Raw genomic sequence first — 19,578 nt, forward strand, 5'->3', positions numbered from 1 at the left:
GACATGCAGTTGCAGGTCTTCTCATAGGATAGGGTTTATGCGCTGGCTGGGTCGGGCATCGCTGGCCCCGAACCCACTAACCAAGCCCAGAGCCTCCGGGGTTGGGTGGTCTGAGTCAGTACAGTCAGTGCACTGCACTCAGCTTTAGGCAATGCGGCCGGGAGGATGCGGAGAAGGCAAATCGAGATTGGGTTAAGTTGCCAGGTGGAGTGGTAACTCTCGATATACCACAACCTGGAATAAGGATCACTCATAATCGTTGAAACGCATCCCACTGATGAAACTGCTGATGACCAAGATCCCAGACTCCAGAGAGCAATTGCCGCCAAAAAAACAAGAGAAAAGTAAAAGCACCATGGGATTGTTCTGGGCGTCGCCTGAGACTTGAGACTTGAGACTTGAGACTCGATCTGGACCCTGGACAGCTGCCGCAAGATGACGTCACATGGGCAGCAGATCACCCCCCATCAGGCGGTCAGCTCCCACACCACTCCTGACTTCTTTCCTTTTTCCCCTTCCCATCGGGCTGCAATGAGGCATCCCATCCCAATACCAACTGCCGACTGCGGAAATATGATCTGATCTGCACCCCCCTAACACCTACAATTAAGCCATCCCTACCTACCCTTGACATTAGTTCTTTTCTTTCGCTTTGTGTCATTCCTGTGACTCGAAAAGAAGCAAAAGAAAAAGTACTCATCAGATCAGCCTCATTCCTTCTTGTCATATTCACTGGCAGAAAGAGACATGGCGTCTTATTACGACTACCCACCCCGCGAGATCGCGGCTACGACTACGGCGGTCCCCCGCCCGTCACTGCCGCCGATCCGTATTACCCGGACCCCGCCGCCAGCACGCGACGCCCGCGCAGAGGCTCCATCCTGGTCGACCCAGCCGAACGAGACCGCGGCGGCGGCCCGCGTCGCCGGCACCGCTCGCACTCCCAGGTCCGCCTGCAAGAGCCCGAGCTGGACGACAGCAGCGACGACGACGCTCGCTACCACCCCAGCAGCAGCAGCAGCAAACCCCGTAGAGGGGCAGGCGGCGGTGCAGGAGATCCCGGCCGCAAGGTCCGACACCGCGACGGCCGCGGCGACGCCGACAAGAAGATGAGCAGCAGCAGCAGCGCTCGCCGGCCCAAACCCAGAACCCGGGTCTCGGACCTCGAAGAGAAGGACGGACCGCAATTCCGCGACTTCCGTGCCCGGCGCGACGGCTTCGAGGCAGAGGAGGGCAGGACGCACCGCAACCTCAAGTCGTCGCGCGGCGATAGGGCCATCTACGATGATGGCGATGAGAATGATCCCTACGGATTAGGTGGTGCAGGAGGACCAGGAAGAGACAGCCACGCGCCCCCGCCTGCTGCGGCAAGCCGCCGAGGCGGGCCAGACCCATACGATGTGGCGCTGGGTGCGGGAGCTGGCGCTGCTGGCGCTGCTGGCGCTGCTGGCGCAGCTGCCGCCGCATCCGCGCGGTCGGGGCGCAGGCATGAAGAACCCCGGAGGCCGCGCGACAGGCCACCACCCACATACCACGACAATATCGGTGACCGAGGGTACACGTCTGATGCACCCAAGAGTCGCCGCAACAAAGACCGCTCCGCGCGCCAGAGCCTGCCGCCGGATTACAGACGGGACAGGGACCGAGGCGATCGCTACGGCGAGGCAGCACCTCCTCCGCGAGGCGAGCCTCCTCACACGTCGCGGCGTCGCTCCCCACCGCCCGCGACCTACAAGGGACCGTCGCCAGAGCGCGACGGTGGGCGATACGAACCGCCGCCGCCGGCCCCATCGGCGTCTTCGCGTGGTCCAGGTCACCGGCGGGGAGCTAGTCTCCTCCCAAGGCCATGTACGACGACGATCCATACGGCGGCCGTGGCGAGCCTGTGCCTGCGCGCAGTGGTTCCACACGCCACCCCCGCGGCGGCGCCGCCGAGGAGAAGCACCGGGCGCGGTCCGCGGCGTATCCCCACGACTTCCACGACCGCCACGGGGGCGGACCGCCGGGAGGGAGGAGTCGTCATCACCCCCGTGACCCGCGCGCCCCTTACGAAGAGGTGGCAGACCCGCGGCGGCCCAGAGGCAAAAGCCACGGCGGCCCCGGCGGTTCTGGCGGGCGGGGCGGTGAGGCCGTGAAGAAGGAGCGCACCGTCCCGCCGTGGGCCAAGAAGGCCGGTGGGTTCCTGGTGTCGACGGCGGTGCCCATTATCAAGCAGGAAGGGGAGAAGTATCTCCGCAAGGAGATGGAGCGACGCCTCCAGAAATAGAAGAAGGAAGATCGTAGGCCGGGCAAGAAGAAGAAGAAGAAGAAGAAGAAGGAAACAGCTGCTACTCTCCCCTCTGCGCGGGTCTGCCCTGCCCTGCTCCACTCCTTCATTTTGATGATGATGATGATGGTGAGAATGATGATGATGAAATTTGAGGTCATGACATCTAAATGAGGCTTGTTTCTACTTTTGGTTTGGTTCACGAATTTGGGCAATGACGTTCGGAATTTGGGAAGATGCACTTTATATGTCGTTATGAGAAATATTTTGTTGTACAGATAGCTCACCTTTGTCCACTTAGCTGGTCACTCGCTTTATCATAAATACAGTATATATACCATGCACGGATACTTCGTCTTTTCCCTCTTTACACTCGCTAGGTCCAAGGGAGTCCTCGGCTAGAATATTTGCACATGCACGCTGGCGCTGGTGCACTCTGCCACCTACAACGCCCTTACTACGAACCTACGTTATGGCTTGTGGCAGGCATATGACGGGGATGCTAGGATGTTCCAAGAGAGTCAGGGGGGGCTTTCGTTTCGACACATTGTAGAGAATAAACCAATGTGCTAGACGCATCTTAGTGGGACGATGTGGTTACTGGCTCCGTGGTTGCAGGTCGCTCGAGGCAGAGCAATTATCGTGGGGATCCACGTCGCTTTCAATGGCATAGTAGCGACCACTTCAGACTAGCTTCAGATTCCCGCTTTGGAAACCAAAACCTCTTCAATAGTCAAGTGACAGCTACGAATTTGGAAACAGAAAGAGAAAACAACTGAAAAGAACAATAAGCATGATCGGCATTCCAGCTCATGTGCCGCGGGTCCAACGCAACGCAATGCTTTCTGCGCGCCGGCTTGCATGTGTCAGTTCAAGAAACGTCACACTGAGTTGAGTCTGGATGGTTAGTAGAAATCCTAGCTAGACCAAAGGCCAAGTGGTCTTCTTGTTTTGATCCATACCAGGTTAGCCCAGCAGAAACAACGAATAGGACTTCAGCGATGCAACTACCATGGGTCGACGTACGTGCTCCTGCCCTTCTTGCAGTTTTGTTGTGTGTTCCTCCCTCCTAGGACTGAGGAATGAGGATGGGCTATGACAGTTTGAGAAGTGTTCTGCCTGTATGGGGTGTGGACTAAGCGGGAGCAACGGCCTTGCTTCAAACAGTTGAGCGCAGGAAAGTATTTGTTGCGCAAACTAAAGTGATTAAGCCTCATTCCAGGCTATAGGCATGACCTCTATGACTCTCACCAGATTGGGGGCCAGTTTGCTGCAACCTGGAAGCTAGAGATCACTGGTACATCATGCTCTGAGTCTACCTCGTCACTTACTTGCCGTGCTGTTTGATGGTGGACATCAAATAGGGGTAACTCTTGGATTCCTGTCCACCCTCTGCCACCAACAATTCATTACATGTGCTCTGCCTACCGCATTTTGCTCAAACGTGAATGGAAACCAACAGGATAGATCACTGTGCAGTGCATGTGTATCCAGAGAATGCAGCAGAGATAAGACATGCCAGCAATTTCATCATGACTGGTTTGGCTTGTATACTGAGGTAACCGTCATGCTGGTCTCTGATTTGGCAGTGTGCGTTGTTGCTGTCGGTTTGTTTAGTGACATACGCATTTGCACTCGTTTGCAAAAAAGAAAATGTACATATGCCTCCAAGCCAGTGTTGCCTTTTAGACATGCTATATCAAACGCTCGACTTATTAACATGACCCTGCTGGTTGCAATGTGATATAAGTAGGATGTATTTCCTGCTACGAAACATCTTTTATTCTCTCCTCCTCACCAGACAGCTTCACGAGTCAAGATCTCTCTGCCTACTTGTAACTTGCCACCTCAACTTCCCACAACACCTGCAATCTACACTCTCAACCCCACCCACCAACCAACCAACAATCGTCAAGATGTCTTCCGACAACATTGCCAACAAGGGAACCACCAATCCCACCACCACCGAGGATGCCTCCCGCATCCAGTCTGCCGAGGTACGTACTACTGCTACTGGTAACGACCCTAACAGCCACAACCCTGACCACCCCCGCCCATCTTGCTCCCCCCCAACGCCCCCGCCGCTCCATCGGCAATCTCCCCCCTCTCAGCCCCGGCACAGCGTCGATAGCTGAGCTCCTCCGCTCCGCCCTGGCCCAAGACAACGCCGACGACGACGACGGCGACGACACTGACGTCACTTCTCCCACTTCTACTACTACTACCACTACGCACGGACAAGGATGCAGTACTGACAATGCGGATTCGTCATCGTCCCCTCTCCAGGCCAAGTCCGGCACCCCCGAGCTCGGGCCCGGCAGCTTCGCCGCCCGCGCCCAGAGCGCCGCTGCCAAGAACGCCAGCCACAAGTCGGCTGGTGACAAGGCCCCGAGCAGCGGCGGTGATCAGAAGGGAGGATCCCTTATCTAGGAGTAAGGACGACTTCGGTTCCGCAACACAGCTACCCCGTTCTTCTTGAGAACACGTCAAGGAAAATGCAAGAGCTAGGGGAGAGGGGATGGAAAATGGGGGAGAAAACTAGGTAGTCTTGATGGCAAGACGCATGGGTTTCCTTCCTCATATCTCAAGGGACTCATGAGACAGGAACACTATTTCCCCCTTCTTCCATTTATGTTTTAGTTGTTTATGCGCAACCGAGGTCTCCCTGCAAGGGAGGTGAGAGAGAGAGAGAGAGAGAAGTCCTTAGGATGGGAAAGTCGGTTGGATATTTGCATGTCATGTCACTTATTTCATGGATCACGCTTCATGTATCGACAACGACATCATGAACTACTGGTCACCGTCACTAGCTAGCTAGATAGGGATGACATGCAGACTCGAAAACCCGACCCTTGTTGCTCCTTGATGCATAACGTCTCGTGACTATATTTAGAAACTAACAGAAACTCATACGCTTGTTTCCACAGTAATAGATCTGCCAATTGCGTTCTAGGCCCATTAAAACGCCCAGGTACATAAAAGTATCTGAAGATAGTGACAGCAGCAGACTTGAAAGCCCCAAAGGCGAGTTGATTCACAGGAAAGAAGCAAATCACAACCAAATAAGGCAATGTAGACTCTAGACGTTGGTTTATTATTTTCTCTCCACTATATTAGCGATGACCGACCAGGCGAGTACGCTCTTGTGGCGCGCATGCATGCATGGGTTATATCGTAAGCTGTGACATCGCCACCGAAAAAGAACCGCCACCAACTAAAACCATCGAAAACGAGCCTCAGATATCCTAGACCCTACTCATAGTCGAGAACCGCACGGATCATGCTCGCCAAATACCGTTGAACTACGTAAGCTAGTGTTACGTCTTTGCCATTAAATATCTGGGAGTTGGCCGCCGCGAGTAGTGGAATGTTTATGTGCCGCTAAGTTGAAGGGAAGACAAATTGCAATCGCTAGATCATCGTCCTAGGCTGAGTGCGAGGCAGCATATCTTCGTATCGGTTGCCCCGGACGCTGTATTTGTCGTCGTGCGAGGATCGTCCCTGGTAGGCTGCCTTAGGAGACCGAAGCGACGAGTTGGACGACTTCTCGTTCATTACTGGTGCGGTGGCAGGGAAGGGGAAATCCAGGGCAGCGGGAGACTCGACGTCTTCGGCGTAGTGTCTTCCGCCTGCGACCGGCTTGGAGATGTTGCAAGGCAGCGGGCTGCGTGTGGGGCGGGTCGGACTTTTGGCCGCGTTACGGCTATCTCTTCTGCGTCGCATCATGATGCAGCAAAGGGTAATAGCAGCCATGACGACGACGACACCGGCACCGGCACCAATGCCGGCCTTGGCTGCAACGGAAAGGCCCTCGTTCGAGTCTTCTGTTTCCTTGCTCGCATCTTTGCTGCTCGTAGGAGACGCAGTGGAAGCGGCAACACCGGCAGCGTGGGACGAGGCCGCCTGAGACAGTTAGTTATTGCACTGTAACGAAGCACAAATAGACTTGGGTAAACTTACCGAGCTGACATTGACGGTGTCACTTGGGCTATCGGCGGACGCCGCAGATGCTCCAGTGGTTGGCTGAGAATTCGCACCCGAGGTTGCGTCGGCTTGAGTACCTGTCGCTGGTTGGCCGGTTGCGGAAGGGACCTTGGCCTCGGGCGAAGCGGTATCAGTCTTGGCTGGGTCAGCCGTCGTTGGAGCCGGAGCAGGAGCAGGAGGGGCGGTGGTCGCAGGTGATGCGGCTGGGGCCGGAGCAGCCGGAGCAGCCGGGGGAGCAGTGGTGGCAGGTGGAGCTGCGGCAGCTACAATCGATTGGTCAACAAACCAGCCGGAACAAGTCGATGATGTGGTTGGTTATGGGTGCAACTTACCGGTGAATGGCTGACATTGCTCGTTGGTGTATGTGTCAGAGGCCGCGACCTGTGCGTTGAGAGCATCGCCAGTCAAACCACATGCTTGGGTGATGCAGTCTCGAACGCCAAACTTGAGGTTATCGCCTGAGTGACAAGCACAGTTCTTATCTTCGAGCTTGCATCCTAGGCGGGAGGGATCGGCAAAGATGTTGACCACGCACCCTTTCTGTAGCGAATGTGTTAGCCGCTGCGGTGGTTGACCAATCAAAGGCGGGCAGCAGGGCTAAACAGGGAAACCAAGACCAATCGAAAAAACGTACCGCACAAGCATTCATGTCACCCTGGGCTAAGACATTGCCCCAAAAGAGAGCCACCACGAACAGTACTACACTGGGAACCATGGTGCCAAATGACCAGAAGGCAAAGCGATCTGGTCAAAAGGATAGAATCGAAGATATTCGGCGATTCCTGGATAGGATCTCGCGCGGGTAAGATGGGTTAGGAGAAGTGTGTTTGGTGTAGTCGGTGGCTCGAAGGCGCAGTCAGACGACGTAATAAGAGAGAAAGGTGGAAAGGTTAATCAAGATGATTAGGCCGCCCAGCGATGAAGAAGAAGAAGAAGAAGACGTGGGGATTTGAAAGGGGGTATCTCGAAAAAGAGTCCGGTCAGGAAAGAACCCGATTGACGAAAATGATTTGAAGCTGAATGAGAATGAGAAGGACGAAGCGTGAGTAGGACGAATTTCAGCAGAGTACCACAACGCTTTTCATGGCCGTCCAATCAGTCGGTGATGTTCGTGTTTCGCGTCCGGCGGAATTGGCAGTGACTAGCACTGATGGCCAGAGAAAAGGCGCTGTCGATGACGAGGCAAGAGATAATCGGTCGTGAGACTGGGTTACTCAAAAAGGTATTCGTGTTTTTACCCTTCGTCGCAGCAGCCCAGACGATTGCGTCAAGTGATGCAAGTCGTCCCAAGGTGGATTGGAAATAAGATGTTGCGTTTGCAGCTCTAGGCCGCTAAAGAAGTGAATGCAGGTGGGTGATGGGCCGAATATCAACCAATAGCCCAGCTTACTAAAAGAAGGCCTGGGTATAATGGCAATATGTGCCGAAGAAAGATGATGTCGCCGACGGGCGTTGTGAACACAGTAAGGAAGGTAGGTAAGGTCGGGTTGGTGTGTTTGGAAAGTGAAAGATGGAGAAAGCGATCGGTCAGTCGGAGGGGGAGCTCGGGGGATGGGTGGGTGCGGATTAGGCAGGACCGGAACTCCAATACTCGATACGTGTGCAACACCGACGGAGAGAGGCGAGATGCGGGATGCAAGGCATGCGAGGCAGGAGAAGCAAGAGCAACCGAATTATTACACGAAGCTGAAGAAGAGCCAGAAAGGGAGGGAAAGGAGCCCGACTTCTGACAAGGTCCCCAGGCCAGGTGGGCTTGTTGGCTTTTTCTATAAGACGAGCAGCGCCATAGTACTGCTGCCACGGAAAGCACCAAGGGTCAACAGCGATGGCCACTGCGGAGGGGGGGCCGGGTGATGGCGGTTGGCCTCCTCCTAGCTCCCTAGCTGTCAGAAGTCAAAAGGGCCCAACTGGCCTTGTCCAGCCAGTGGCCCAGTCAGTAGGTGGGTTTGTTAGTGGGGGGGCTTGCTGGTGGGCTTGGTTCATGCGACGGGGGTGGAAAATGCCAGAGGGGAAAACACCCTCCTCGAATCAATTCGCAAGTTGCTTTTATGTACCTAATTGATTGACCAGAACTGAGGATAACCTCAGTGTTCTTCCAATCTATGGTTGCGCAGATGAAAAGCAATCCACGCGTAATCTTGCTGTTGGCCCTACTGGAAACGCGATCGCCTGCTTCATACATGCAATTACAATTAGTCCATATTCCATGTTGGGGTGCTGAGGTGATCATAACCATAGGGACAGACGACACACACAGTGCCGTCTTTGCGACGTCGACCGAGTACATACATAAAGCTGCACAATCTTGCGCCCCTGGCTATGGCGGAGATGGTGTAATGTATCCTTTCAGAACCACGCGGACAGACGTGATCATCCGCGATGATGATATCAACTTCAAACTACTACTATATACAAAGAGTTTGAGAAAGCCTGAAGGCCCCAAACCCGTTGCTACCATGCCCCGTGTGTTCCGTCTTCCCGAGCCGAACCATTGATTCACCCACCACACGAGCGAGCACGGATATTTACTGATGGGAATGGTTGCACCGCCAATGGGCAATGGGCCCCAATGGCTGTGGAAAGTCGACTGACAATAATGTAATTTGTGCAAAGTATGAGCAATGGGCATGTTTCTAGCTACCCGCCTCGGCGTAATATGGGCGCGACGAGCACCTCTCATGGCATGGCAACCGGATAACCCCATTCCTTATTTCATTTCTTACCACATAGTATTATAGATAGTATTTTGCCTGGGCGGTCACCAATGGCTTGTGGCTAAATTTTGCTCCTTGGCTGCTAATATGTCCGTATGCTTCGGAAAAGATATCCAAGGGACCCGCAATCTCGATTCGCAAGTGAATACGTGTTTGTGCGTTTGAGTGTGCTGAACAAAACAAAGAAGCAACGTCGACGAGACTGAAGATCAAATGACGTACTGATAAATGTACAGAAGAGTAAGGCATCCTTATCTCTTCAGCCGATGGCAGTGTGAAGGCGAGAGAGAAGCATAGAAGATTGCTTGCATATGGGTGACAGGGTCCAACGACCCCTCAATCAAGATGGAACTCGCTTACCCAGCCAAAAGTGGGTGATCGTCCCCAGGGAACCACTCAGCAAGCCGGGACCCTTGAACACACCACCCTCGCACCTTGACTCCCTCCGGCCAAGCCTTCGCCAATCCCGTCTCCTACCTACGAGGATCGCATTTCTAACCGCATCATCCATTATCCGGATAATACCCTTTGCGGTAGCTATGGACCGTTGGCTAGGCCGGACCGGACCGTCGCTGGCATTGAAGTTGCCTAGCAAACAGCAGCAATAGGTGATGTGAGATGCGGCCGAATGGACAACCTCCACGTTGGGTGGCTTAGGATTCTTGTATACTTTGCACCGAATCCTGAGCCGCACATAGAGAGCACACGAAGAAGGGATTGCCCAAAAGAGGCAGCAGTACTCCGTACATAGGTTCTGACCCAACTCCGGATCAATCACGACCGACTGACTGGAGCAAGCAGAGCCGGGTTGTGTTCCTTGTCTGGACAAGAGCGCCGTTCCCTCATTCATGCCCTGCGCAAACATTTATGCGCAAACCGTCCGAACAATACGCCCCTCAGGCCCTCCACTGTGACCGAATTCTGGAAGACAAGTACTCCGTAGCAGCTAGCCACTCAGCAGTCATGGAGAAGCATCGTAGAATCAAGTTCTGGAGTTCTGGACGCATTGCAGCGCGCTTGCAGTTCCTTTCCCTCTGTGGGTTGGAATCTGAGTGCGATCACACAGTCAGTCCCCCAATCAGCGATGTAACTTGCCTTAGCAACTTAGGTAAGATGGGCCAATTGCCAGGCGCTAGGAAGGACGTGGTTGGTTCCACCGAGCCGTTACAGAAATGCCCCATGTCAATTTCGACCATCAATCAATCATACTCCAGTCTTACTTTATTCTTAGATTGCCTGTAGATGACCGCTGCGTCTTTGGCGGTGCCGACATGCTGGTCAAATCCAGAACCAAAATTATTTGAGGCGCGTCCAGTCGGCATTCAGTGGTGGGAGGAGGCACAATAGACACGATACGATACCTGCGTTGTGCTGTCGTCGGTTTCTCGCACCAGGTTGCCAAACACCCCTCAAATCCCACAAAGGAAGGCACTCGTTTCACAATCTAGCCAGCGTCCAGGTTTGCTAATAAGGTTTGATGAACAGTTCACTGTGTGATAAACAGTGATGTGTCAAGCTGTCAACTTGGCCATATTTGCAATTGCAATGCAAAACGAGAAAACCAAACATTTTTCCTGGCATCAATGCAGCTGAGAGTGGTCAGTTTATGTACATGTATGTAAGCTTACACACTCCCACCACTTACCACTGACATGTTCCTATCTTTACGCCATGGTTAGACGGCTGCGCAGCTAATAAATAACAGGTCAACTTGGCCATCGAGCCGTTTGTTCAGCTCGTCACTATCTTTTGCATTAGCTTCGACAAAGTGAGCAAACTACCCAGCGCCCCCTAACCCCATTGCACCTGGCGTCCGATTAATATATCTCCTGAACTGGTCAAGTGATGGGTGCCTGGCTTCGATTCACCGCAGCGCGATGGGCAGTTTAGTGTTTCGGATACTGATTACTGTTAGAGCGCCCCCCCATCCCCCCCCCCCCGCCTGCCAGCCCGTCACAAAATGGTACGGTAAGATGACGTCCCACTCACCCAATCTAAAGATGATCTTTTTCTTTTTCTCCTAGCGCAGGAGGAATTTACTTATGTATTTTTAGGATGACGACCCTGCGCTGCTCTAGCTCTTGGCTCTCAGCTCGGGATTTTTTAGTAAGAAGTAGGTAGCGTAGCGTAGGCGCTGCTGCACGTGTAGCGCAAGTCTCCTGGATTCCAACGAACGACAATTGTCCGCATCGAGACCCGACACGGCGGGCAAGTCGGTTTCCGGAAACTAGAACTTCGATGTTTCTAGTTTATTCAAGACAAGACGCTTCTGACCTGCCCGACAAGTTTGTCTAAGTCTACCCGGCAGCGCGGGTCACCATTGTTAGCGATAAGCCACTCTCCACAGTCGCATGATCACGTACAGTACACTACTTTTGGCTGGCATACCCCTAGTTCTGTGTGTGTGTGTGAGCATCCAGAACACCCCTTTTCTTATCGGAACTGCTTAATAATAGGAACCGGAAACCACACTCCCTTGCGGCCAGCCACTACCAGAAAGTCATCTCTCATGACTTAATCTGGACGAGGGACCCCTAACCTCTACTCAAGCAGCCATGCCCTAGCCTCAACCAACCCCACTGTCGGGATGATCAGAATGGCCCGAGATGAATCCAATGCCTTCTTCATATGTATTCTCCGCCTTCTGGAGAACAGAGCTATTTTGGGGTGGTCATGCCCATCTAGCAAACGGCGCTGCAGATGGGATTCTAGCAAATATCGATCCCAAAGCAGGATTGCAGATGTAAAGTATCCGGAAAATAGCAACAGCCACGCTCGAAAGGCGTTGATGAAGATGTGTTGATGCAGATAATGCGCCTAGACGCCCTCGGCCAGCAACCTGCACGTCGCTCGCGTAATCTAGGTGGCTCCACATGGGCGGATGGCCAGGCCGACAGGGCTCCACGGAAGAGATTGACCAGCCATGTAGGGAGAGCCTAAGATGATGTTGATGGCATCAATGTTCTCGAGCGCGCTGCTAAACACCTAAGCTAGCTCGCCGAGTGCTCTGATGACGGTTGTCGCCTTCAGGACTGGAGAAGGGGCGGCATCGAGGTCGACGAAGACGAGTGTAGAAGTTGGTTTCTAAATAAAGTCTCAAGGTGGCCGTTGGTTTAGGATGACCCAAAGTCTTGATATATTTGATATAGGATCTACTCCACGTGGCCATTGTGTCCCTTGCGTCAACTCGGCGGTGCCGGACTCCAGATCGAGTACGTGGAGGGTCTGGCCGCTGTATTGTTAGGCCTCCTTTATAAATTTGACGAAATCGATGTTCAGCCAAGTAACTTTCCACTGTCGGCCTCGAGGTTCTTGTAATTCCTAACATCTATTTCTTGTTATGACATGAAAACCCAGAGCCTGATAAGCAGAGTAAGCGGAAATAGCCCCAGGTAGGCCGCCTTCTGGCCATACTTGTTGTTCATCCACCTCGAACCTGTCTAGAAGGTCTCTTGACATCTTGACGGGTTTTCTCCCCCTCCACCCCCCCCCCCTCTTCTCTCTCTCTCTCTCGCTCGCTCAACATGCTCAGCGCCAAGTCGAGGTCGGTAGACTATAGCAAAGTGCCACAGAAGCGGCCACGGACCCCAGGCTCCGTCACCCAGATCTCGAGGCCGGAGAAGTAGTTTTGCGAGCGTTGTTGGTTGAGTTCTACGCGGAACTGCTGTTAAGCCGCTGTACGTTTGACTAGCAATACAGGGGCAAAGCGTAGGCCGTCCTTGACTTACAGGTCACTGGCCCTGGATTGGGGTATCACGATCACGACCAATGGGTAATACACATACTCGACTAATACGTCTTGGTTCCTCGCGTCGAGTTCTGCGAGACATCTATGATCATAAGCTAGAGGAAAAGCGTAGATGTGTGTCTGTATTATTACTATATCGCTTCCTGGGAAGGGCATTCACGCCCCTCACGTCCCGTGCCCCTCTTCGTCTCTGTTGGGGCCGACTTGGCATCGAATTAAAAGTTGATGACTGGAAAGCGTTTCCATAACTTTCAGGTAGCTGGAGTGATATAACCGCACCCGAGATGTCAGATAAACCAAAAGGCATTACAGCTCCGCGCATTTACAGAACAGATAATGGCGGATATTATCTATCATCGAGGTCGATTGATAAGCGAAAGACAAGCAGAGCCAAATATTCGTGACGAATATCCCCGGTCCGAGATACGATATGCCGGAAGACATATTCAGTAGGGACAGAGCTGAGGATTCAGTTTGGTCTCAGTCCAGTCCTATATACTAAAAAGAACGCCTACATAGCCCTTATAGGAACATCTGCTAGGTTTGTATCACTCTGCTACTGCGACCTGTTCTGCCTGGGGCGAGTTCCGACTTGGGGAAAGGCCGCGGAACTCTCGCTTTCTTTAGAGCTATACCTTTTGCTTCAAAGCGTTCTCTCCCGAATCATTTGACCTTTTCACTTCATCGCCCCACACGGTTTGTTGCCTCCCGGCTTTATATCAATGGAAATCCCTTGATCATCGCTCTCTCGTGCCGCGAATTCTTAGCAACACCATCCCTTTCCGGTGTAGCTGGAATAATGGCTCGCGTTGATCATACCAAGCCTTAGACTGGCGGTATCTAAAGCAAACGAGCTGAACACGTTTCACCTGCAGTGGGTGCAGGAGTGGTCGGGATGGCCGACGGTCTACTCGGATGCATATATCGTCCCCCTTGCAGATATTGCAGCTTCCCACAGAGTTTGGCTGGATATGGAAGTTGAGGATACTGAGTATGTTGCGCTGATAGTTGGTGAGTTTCTTCTGGTGGCAAGCTTCCTCTTGGGAACTGGGGAATTTGCGCCTAGGAGAGATGTGGGAAGTTCCAAGCGACAGCGACGACGTCGTTAGGGAGTTGGATCGGACGGGCAGTCCACTGCGAGTTGTGTCGCTGGGGTTTCTCTGCCACAATGCGTTCACGGAGCATCAACAAGCCATGGACCAAGATCCGGTGCCGTGGGTTCAACAAGTGGCCATAGTGATGCCCCAATTACAGCCTTGAAGCATGAACGATGGGAGACAAGGCCATTCCCGGACCCAGAGGAGGAAGCTGATAGAACCAAATGATGTTTGGAAGCACATAGAGCGGCAATGGAGTAAAGATCTCGGTTCTGAGAATTATTCTATCTATAATACATCGGCGAAATTGCATAGTGTCTATTGTTTTACGCTTCAGACAGTTCACAGCTTGCTCTTGATAAACGCAGCCGCATCGGGAGTAAACTGATCGAAATACGTCAGATGCTGATCGATGTCGTTGCCGCTCGAGCACACCGGGTCTTCTCCATTGCACCAAGAGTGGATCTTGTTCGAGTAGACGTTCAAACCTGTTAGCTGAGCGCCGGCACGGGGGAGGATCTGTTTCCACTGTTAGCCGCCTTGCACGATCCTCGAGGTATTTAAAAGTAGATAAGATAGTGGACGACTACTTACACCTGACTTTCCTGCACCCTCGGCGAGGTTGTAGGTCTGGTTTGCGGTGTGGCGAACATCTCCGAACAGCATTACGGCCGCGACTGGAATGGGGGATTAGTGGTTTTACACACACCAAGCTTCGTGGCCGAAGGTGGGGACGACTTACCCTTCTCTGCGGCATGAGCAGCCAACGGCTTCGTCTTGGCTTGCGTGCAGTTCTGGTTGGGGATGAGGCCACCAGCACCACTCAAAACATCACCCATAAGATGCGCACCCTGTCATTTTTGGTGTTGTCATTAGTCACTTTATCGCCGAGCTCCTTGCCCACCGAGGATTCAACGTCTCCCCCGGTAGGTAACCGGGTGTTTTGTTTTGCTGTGGCTTACCTGCGAGTAGCCGGTGAGGACCAACTTGGAATCCGGGCAGGCCGCGGCGTAGGCCTCGACAGCCTTGAGGGCGAACGAGACGCCTGAGCCGACCGACTTGCAGTAGACGTCGAAGGTGGCCGGGTACTGGATGTCGGTGGAGCCGCAGGTGGTGCCCGCGGGCAGGCCCTGGCACACGGCGTCGACGAGCTTGCCCTGGCGGCCGGGGATCTCCTCGAGGGAGCCGCGCGCGACGAAGACCTGGATGTTGGTGCAGTTTACCTGGCGGCGCATCATCACCGTCGAGGGCGCCGCCACAGCGGCCTGCGCCAGGGCCAGGGCGGAGACGAGGATCGAAGGGGCGTGCATGGTTAGGTATTGGATGTACTTTAGATAGGTAGGTAACGATAAGATACTAGCCCGGCTAGTATATAATGCGGAAAGGGTGCTTGTTGGGTGAAGTAAAGAGGGTGAGAAGTGAATGTGGGTTGGATCCAAGAAAGCAAGAGATCGTCAGCGAAACATGAGACGGAACAGGGAAGGGAAAAGCCCATTTATGTATCATTGCTCAGCTGCTTGCTCCACCAGCGGAAAATCACAGATTGCACGCCCAATGCAAGCTTCAAGCTCCTGTCAGAACTCCTGTCACCATGATATAGGATGTGCAATCATAACGATCGGCCACGCGATGGTGGACGCCTCCCCACAAATCGGCTGATCGGGCGCGAAAACATGCGGACAAGCGTCATCTCCGGCAAGGCGACCGTGTTTCACGTGCTTCGAGATAGATTCCCTGTGGGTTTGGGTGGGTTGGCTCGTGGCTCCTGCGCCGGCTAGGCTGGAAGAGGCTCATAATCGACGACATGGTACATAGCTCCTGTGTGGGGATACGGGCAGGGGCTCGGAGACAACTGGAAACGGTAGTGGCTCGGCAGTCCCATCCACAGGTCAACCACGGTCGATGGCCTCACCCGACAATCTTCCGTTGCATATACACAGTCTACTAGCCTGACGACATATTGTCTTCACAATGAGAGATGTTGTCAGAGGAAAAGGAGTTTTCATTGCATGCGCTAGTTAGTAGCAAAACACAGCGTTTGTGGTGACTCTGCTCTTTAGACAGCTCGAGGACTAGATGGCTCACTGGACGACTCTACCAGGGCGGTTATGATCAATAAGAGTAGATGCGAGTTTGCAGATTGTCATCAAGGAAACTGACATGTTGGACAGCATGGAAAGTCGCTCTCCCAGCCTTACACTATTTTCTCCACCTATCTTGGTTGTACAATTTAGTAGATCTTCTTGGCACGATTTGAACAGCCTGCTGCAATTACAGGCGCTCAGTTCCAGATGCGTCAGGTACATGATCAAGACTTTCTTTCCTCCCAACCTTTGCTCTTCACTACCATCCATTACTTCCTGGGTCGGGGCCTTATCCTGTCCCTCCCCGCCATGACCTCCTCGCGCCTTTTCTGGTTCGCTTCTTCGACCAAGAAGTTAAATGCATCCAGGATTTGGTCTAGTCGCTGGAAATTTCCCCAATCTAGGATATTCAGGACATAACGGCGGAACTTGAGGATGTGGTCCGGGTCGCACAGGAGAAAGCTAGCTACCCGTCTCGTGTAATAACAGCAGCGCTGCTCCTCGACCGCCGAGTACGAGACGAGCAGTTCGACCGTGTACTGGTTCGCAGCAATACTGAAGACGGTAACATCCACTTGGGGGACATCGGGGCCACCTCGCTGCCGCACAATCCGATTCAGCTTGTTGATCGCCTCGACACAGGCAGCGGCGCCCCCGAGGCACTGATTTGTCGCGGCCCACAGGCCGCCGCCTTCACGTGGGCCATCGGCTGCGATGTCTACAATGAAGAAGGGATATCCGGCGTCGTGACCCGTTCCCATACTCGGATTCAGTTCCCCACAGGTCAGCTTCTGGACTCTCCTGAACAGCGACATTGTATCATCGTCAGAGTCGTAGTCGTATTTACGGCCTTGATAATAACCGTACGTCAAGTCTGGCTCCGGCACAGCGACTCTATCGTTCGCGGCACCCCCAGGAACGTACTGCGGTAGGAACATCGCTTTGCGATCAAAGTCCAACCCAACCTTCAGGACAGCTCCACGTTTCGGAATTGTATGGATCCTAAACCATTCTGCAAGTTCGTATGCGTATGTGCCGTCTATGCAGCTCCACAATGTCTTTTAGAACTTCTTCACGTGATGGCTCCGGCTGATCACGGGACCCTTGTATCAGGTCGCACGCTGCCGAGACCGGCGTGGGAACAGGTGGCCCGCTTGCAGTTACGAGGTACCTGATGTTGTTACACTCCAAGTTACGGAACCTGTAGTCGCCCTTCTCGACCAGCAACTGCTCGGTCATGCCAGAAAAGCAACTATCACAAGTGCTTGGTTCGCTGATATGACTCGTACCCGGTGTGTATTGTGTAAAGGGAGGTGTCGCTGGCGCCTGGAAGCTCCCCTCACCGTCACTCGTCTGTTGGCCCTCATCCGGACAGGTTTCTGACGAACGCGGGATAGTATTTAGCCATTTCTCTACCCAGAGAGAAAGGAGGTCCCTATAACAGGCGCGCTTCTTGGGTGGTTCGGGATCTTGGGTTTCCTGGAGTGTGGCCAAGGGCCGTTTACCGTGATTTCGAAATTCATCGACACGTGTGTGGTCCATCTGATTCCCCTCCGATGTGTCCGCCGTACTGATTTATTAGAAGGTTTGACTAGATCCGTCATTTAGACCAAAATAGGAGCTGGTATGGCATTGACGAAAGGAAGGAGAGCTTTCTTTCTTGAGAACAAAGAACTTCACCGAACAAGGAACTCATTGTGATGGAAGCTATACAACAAAAATGATGGTAAAAGGCCAGATCTAAGGCTACCGCTGCATATCGTGGTGTTCATTCGCAATGATAATAGCAAGAGTTTCTAATTAGTGCTGCGAGTTAAAGTTTACTTTAATTAAAAGATGTATAAATAACGGAAGTGTCCTGCAAGCACAAGACACCCATGAAGAGATTGTTACTAAATCAAACAACAGTCTAAATGCTCTAGATGTCCCTTGGGGTCGTGATCATCGTGGAAAATTACAAAAACAAACCAAAAAAAGAGCGTCCCAATCTTGGCAAACATGATATCCAATTCTTCCTAACTCTCCTCCTCGACTTGGCGCTCTCGACGCAGCTCTGCCACCTGATCATCCGCAGGTACACCAGCTCGATGACAGCAATGGCCGCGACGCCCAGGCCCAGGCCGAGCCACACGCCGATCAGCTGCAGGCCCGGGCTGCCGAGGGAGAGCCAGACGGCCAGGGGTACGGCGGCCACGTAGTTGACGGGAAACACGATCCAGCCGGCGATGCCCTGGCGGCCGAGCCCGCGCAGCATGCCGTTGCAGCCGCACGCGACCGAGTCGACGACCTGGAACGCGACGACGGCGACGACGGCGCGGGCCGCGAGGTCGCACACCTCGGCGTCCTCGGAGAAGAAGCGCGGCAGCCGGTGGCGCAGCGCGAACAGGAGGGCGCCGTCGAAGACGCCGATGGCCAGGAAGACGCCGGCGTACAGCACGGCGGCGCGGCGGCACGCCGCCACCTGGCCGGCGCCGATCAGGTGGCCCACGCGCGTGCTGATGGCGACGCTCACGGAGAAGGGGATGTGCCAGGTGATGACGGAGACGGTGGACAGGACGGTCTGGGCGGCGAGGTGGGCGGTGCTGATGTAGCTGGTGCTAAAGGTCATGATCTCGAAGGCGAACCACTCGCCCAGGTTGACGACGGAGCCGGCGAGCGAGAGGCGCACCATGGGGCCCCACTTGCGGAAGGCGTCGCGGGAGAAGCCGCCCCAGCAGGCGTGGGACCACTGGCCCCAGAACGCGATGTAGGCCAGCAGCAGGACGGGGCGCAGGTCGTTGGTCAGGGCCTGGCCCAGGGCGGCGCCCTCGAGGCCGAGGCCCAGCCGGAAGGCGAACAGCCAGCTCAGCAGGGCGTTGACGCCGGTGCAGAGGACGAGGACGACGAGGGCGGCGTTGCAGTCGCCCTGGGCCTGCAGGAAGCGCTTCAGGGCCTCGAAGGAGGCGTAGCCGGGCAGGCCGATCAGGCTGACCTGCAGGAAGGCGCCGGCCTTGGCGGCGAGCTCGGGCTGCTTGACGAAGAAGGTCAGGATCCAGGGCGAGGCCAGCCAGAAGGCGCCGATGGGGATGAGGGCGGCCAGCATGAGCAGCAGCATGCGCTGGATGTGCAGGCCGACGCCCTTGAGGTTGCCGGAGCCGTAGGCCTGGGCGCACAGGGTGTCGAGGGCGGTGGCCATGCCCTCGAAGGCGGCCAGTCCCACGATGTTCAGTGTGGTCAGGCCGATGCTGGTGGCGGCCAGGTCGTCGGCGCTCAAGTGGCCCGCGACGGCGGTGGTGATGACGGTCTGGGAGTGCTGCAGCAGGTAGGTGCCAATCAGGGGCACCGAGTACTGCAGCAGGATCCAGAGCTCGGACGTTGAGGTCTCGGTCAGCGCATCGTCGTCATGTTCATCTGGCGGTGACGATGACGGCGGCAGCAATGCGTCCGTCTCGGCTGGGTGCAATCGACCATTGCGGTCGGGCTCTGAGCGCCTGCCATTGGTTTCAAGGGGCATTGTCGTGAGCCAGCCAATCGTTATTGGGGGGTTGTTCGTCTTATCTTCTTTTTTTTTCCCTTAGCCCCTTCCGCAATTGAAGGTTGTAATTCCCTTAGTAAAACCAACGAAGAGACAAGCAAGACATTTGCAGCTCGTGGGGACTTAAGTTTCGCCCTGCTTTCCCAACCGAAGCTAAAATTTATCTCTTTT

General features: G+C 54.2%; 6 protein-coding genes across 6 annotated transcripts; 2 read left to right on the forward strand and 4 right to left on the reverse strand.

The window, feature by feature from the left end:
• Positions 1 to 445: 445 nt before the first annotated feature.
• PG994_006569 (uncharacterized protein) lies at positions 446 to 2,266 on the forward strand (the record flags this gene model as incomplete). The annotated part of the gene is made up of 3 exons (XM_066857978.1): positions 446 to 474; positions 740 to 1,795; positions 1,900 to 2,266. 3 exons carry the CDS (start codon positions 446 to 448, stop codon positions 2,264 to 2,266), a joined length of 1,452 nt encoding a protein of 483 aa, XP_066717247.1.
• A 1,916-nt stretch (positions 2,267 to 4,182) lies between these two features.
• PG994_006570 (uncharacterized protein) lies at positions 4,183 to 4,696 on the forward strand (the record flags this gene model as incomplete). The annotated part of the gene is made up of 2 exons (XM_066857979.1): positions 4,183 to 4,282; positions 4,509 to 4,696. 2 exons carry the CDS (start codon positions 4,183 to 4,185, stop codon positions 4,694 to 4,696), a joined length of 288 nt encoding a protein of 95 aa, XP_066717248.1.
• Positions 4,697 to 5,677: 981 nt separating this feature from the next.
• PG994_006571 (uncharacterized protein) lies at positions 5,678 to 6,965 on the reverse strand (the record flags this gene model as incomplete). Its single annotated transcript, XM_066857980.1, has 4 exons — positions 5,678 to 6,169; positions 6,227 to 6,513; positions 6,583 to 6,790; positions 6,885 to 6,965. The coding sequence occupies 4 exons, from the start codon at positions 6,963 to 6,965 to the stop codon at positions 5,678 to 5,680; spliced, it is 1,068 nt and encodes a 355-aa protein (XP_066717249.1).
• A 7,186-nt stretch (positions 6,966 to 14,151) lies between these two features.
• On the reverse strand, positions 14,152 to 15,119 carry PG994_006572 (Alpha/Beta hydrolase protein; the record flags this gene model as incomplete). The annotated part of the gene is made up of 4 exons (XM_066857981.1): positions 14,152 to 14,328; positions 14,404 to 14,486; positions 14,552 to 14,660; positions 14,772 to 15,119. 4 exons carry the CDS (start codon positions 15,117 to 15,119, stop codon positions 14,152 to 14,154), a joined length of 717 nt encoding a protein of 238 aa, XP_066717250.1.
• Positions 15,120 to 16,162: 1,043 nt separating this feature from the next.
• Positions 16,163 to 16,831, reverse strand: PG994_006573 (uncharacterized protein; the record flags this gene model as incomplete). Its single annotated transcript, XM_066857982.1, has 1 exon — positions 16,163 to 16,831. The coding sequence occupies one exon, from the start codon at positions 16,829 to 16,831 to the stop codon at positions 16,163 to 16,165; it is 669 nt and encodes a 222-aa protein (XP_066717251.1).
• A 1,016-nt stretch (positions 16,832 to 17,847) lies between these two features.
• Positions 17,848 to 19,386, reverse strand: PG994_006574 (MATE efflux family protein; the record flags this gene model as incomplete). Its single annotated transcript, XM_066857983.1, has 1 exon — positions 17,848 to 19,386. The coding sequence occupies one exon, from the start codon at positions 19,384 to 19,386 to the stop codon at positions 17,848 to 17,850; it is 1,539 nt and encodes a 512-aa protein (XP_066717252.1).
• Positions 19,387 to 19,578: the final 192 nt, after the last annotated feature.

The sequence above is a fragment of the Apiospora phragmitis genome (assembly GCF_038363925.1).
Source record: "Apiospora phragmitis strain CBS 135458 chromosome Unknown utg000006l:1.0-5683423.0:1.0-5690449.0, whole genome shotgun sequence".
Lineage (NCBI taxonomy): Eukaryota > Fungi > Ascomycota > Sordariomycetes > Amphisphaeriales > Apiosporaceae > Apiospora > Apiospora phragmitis.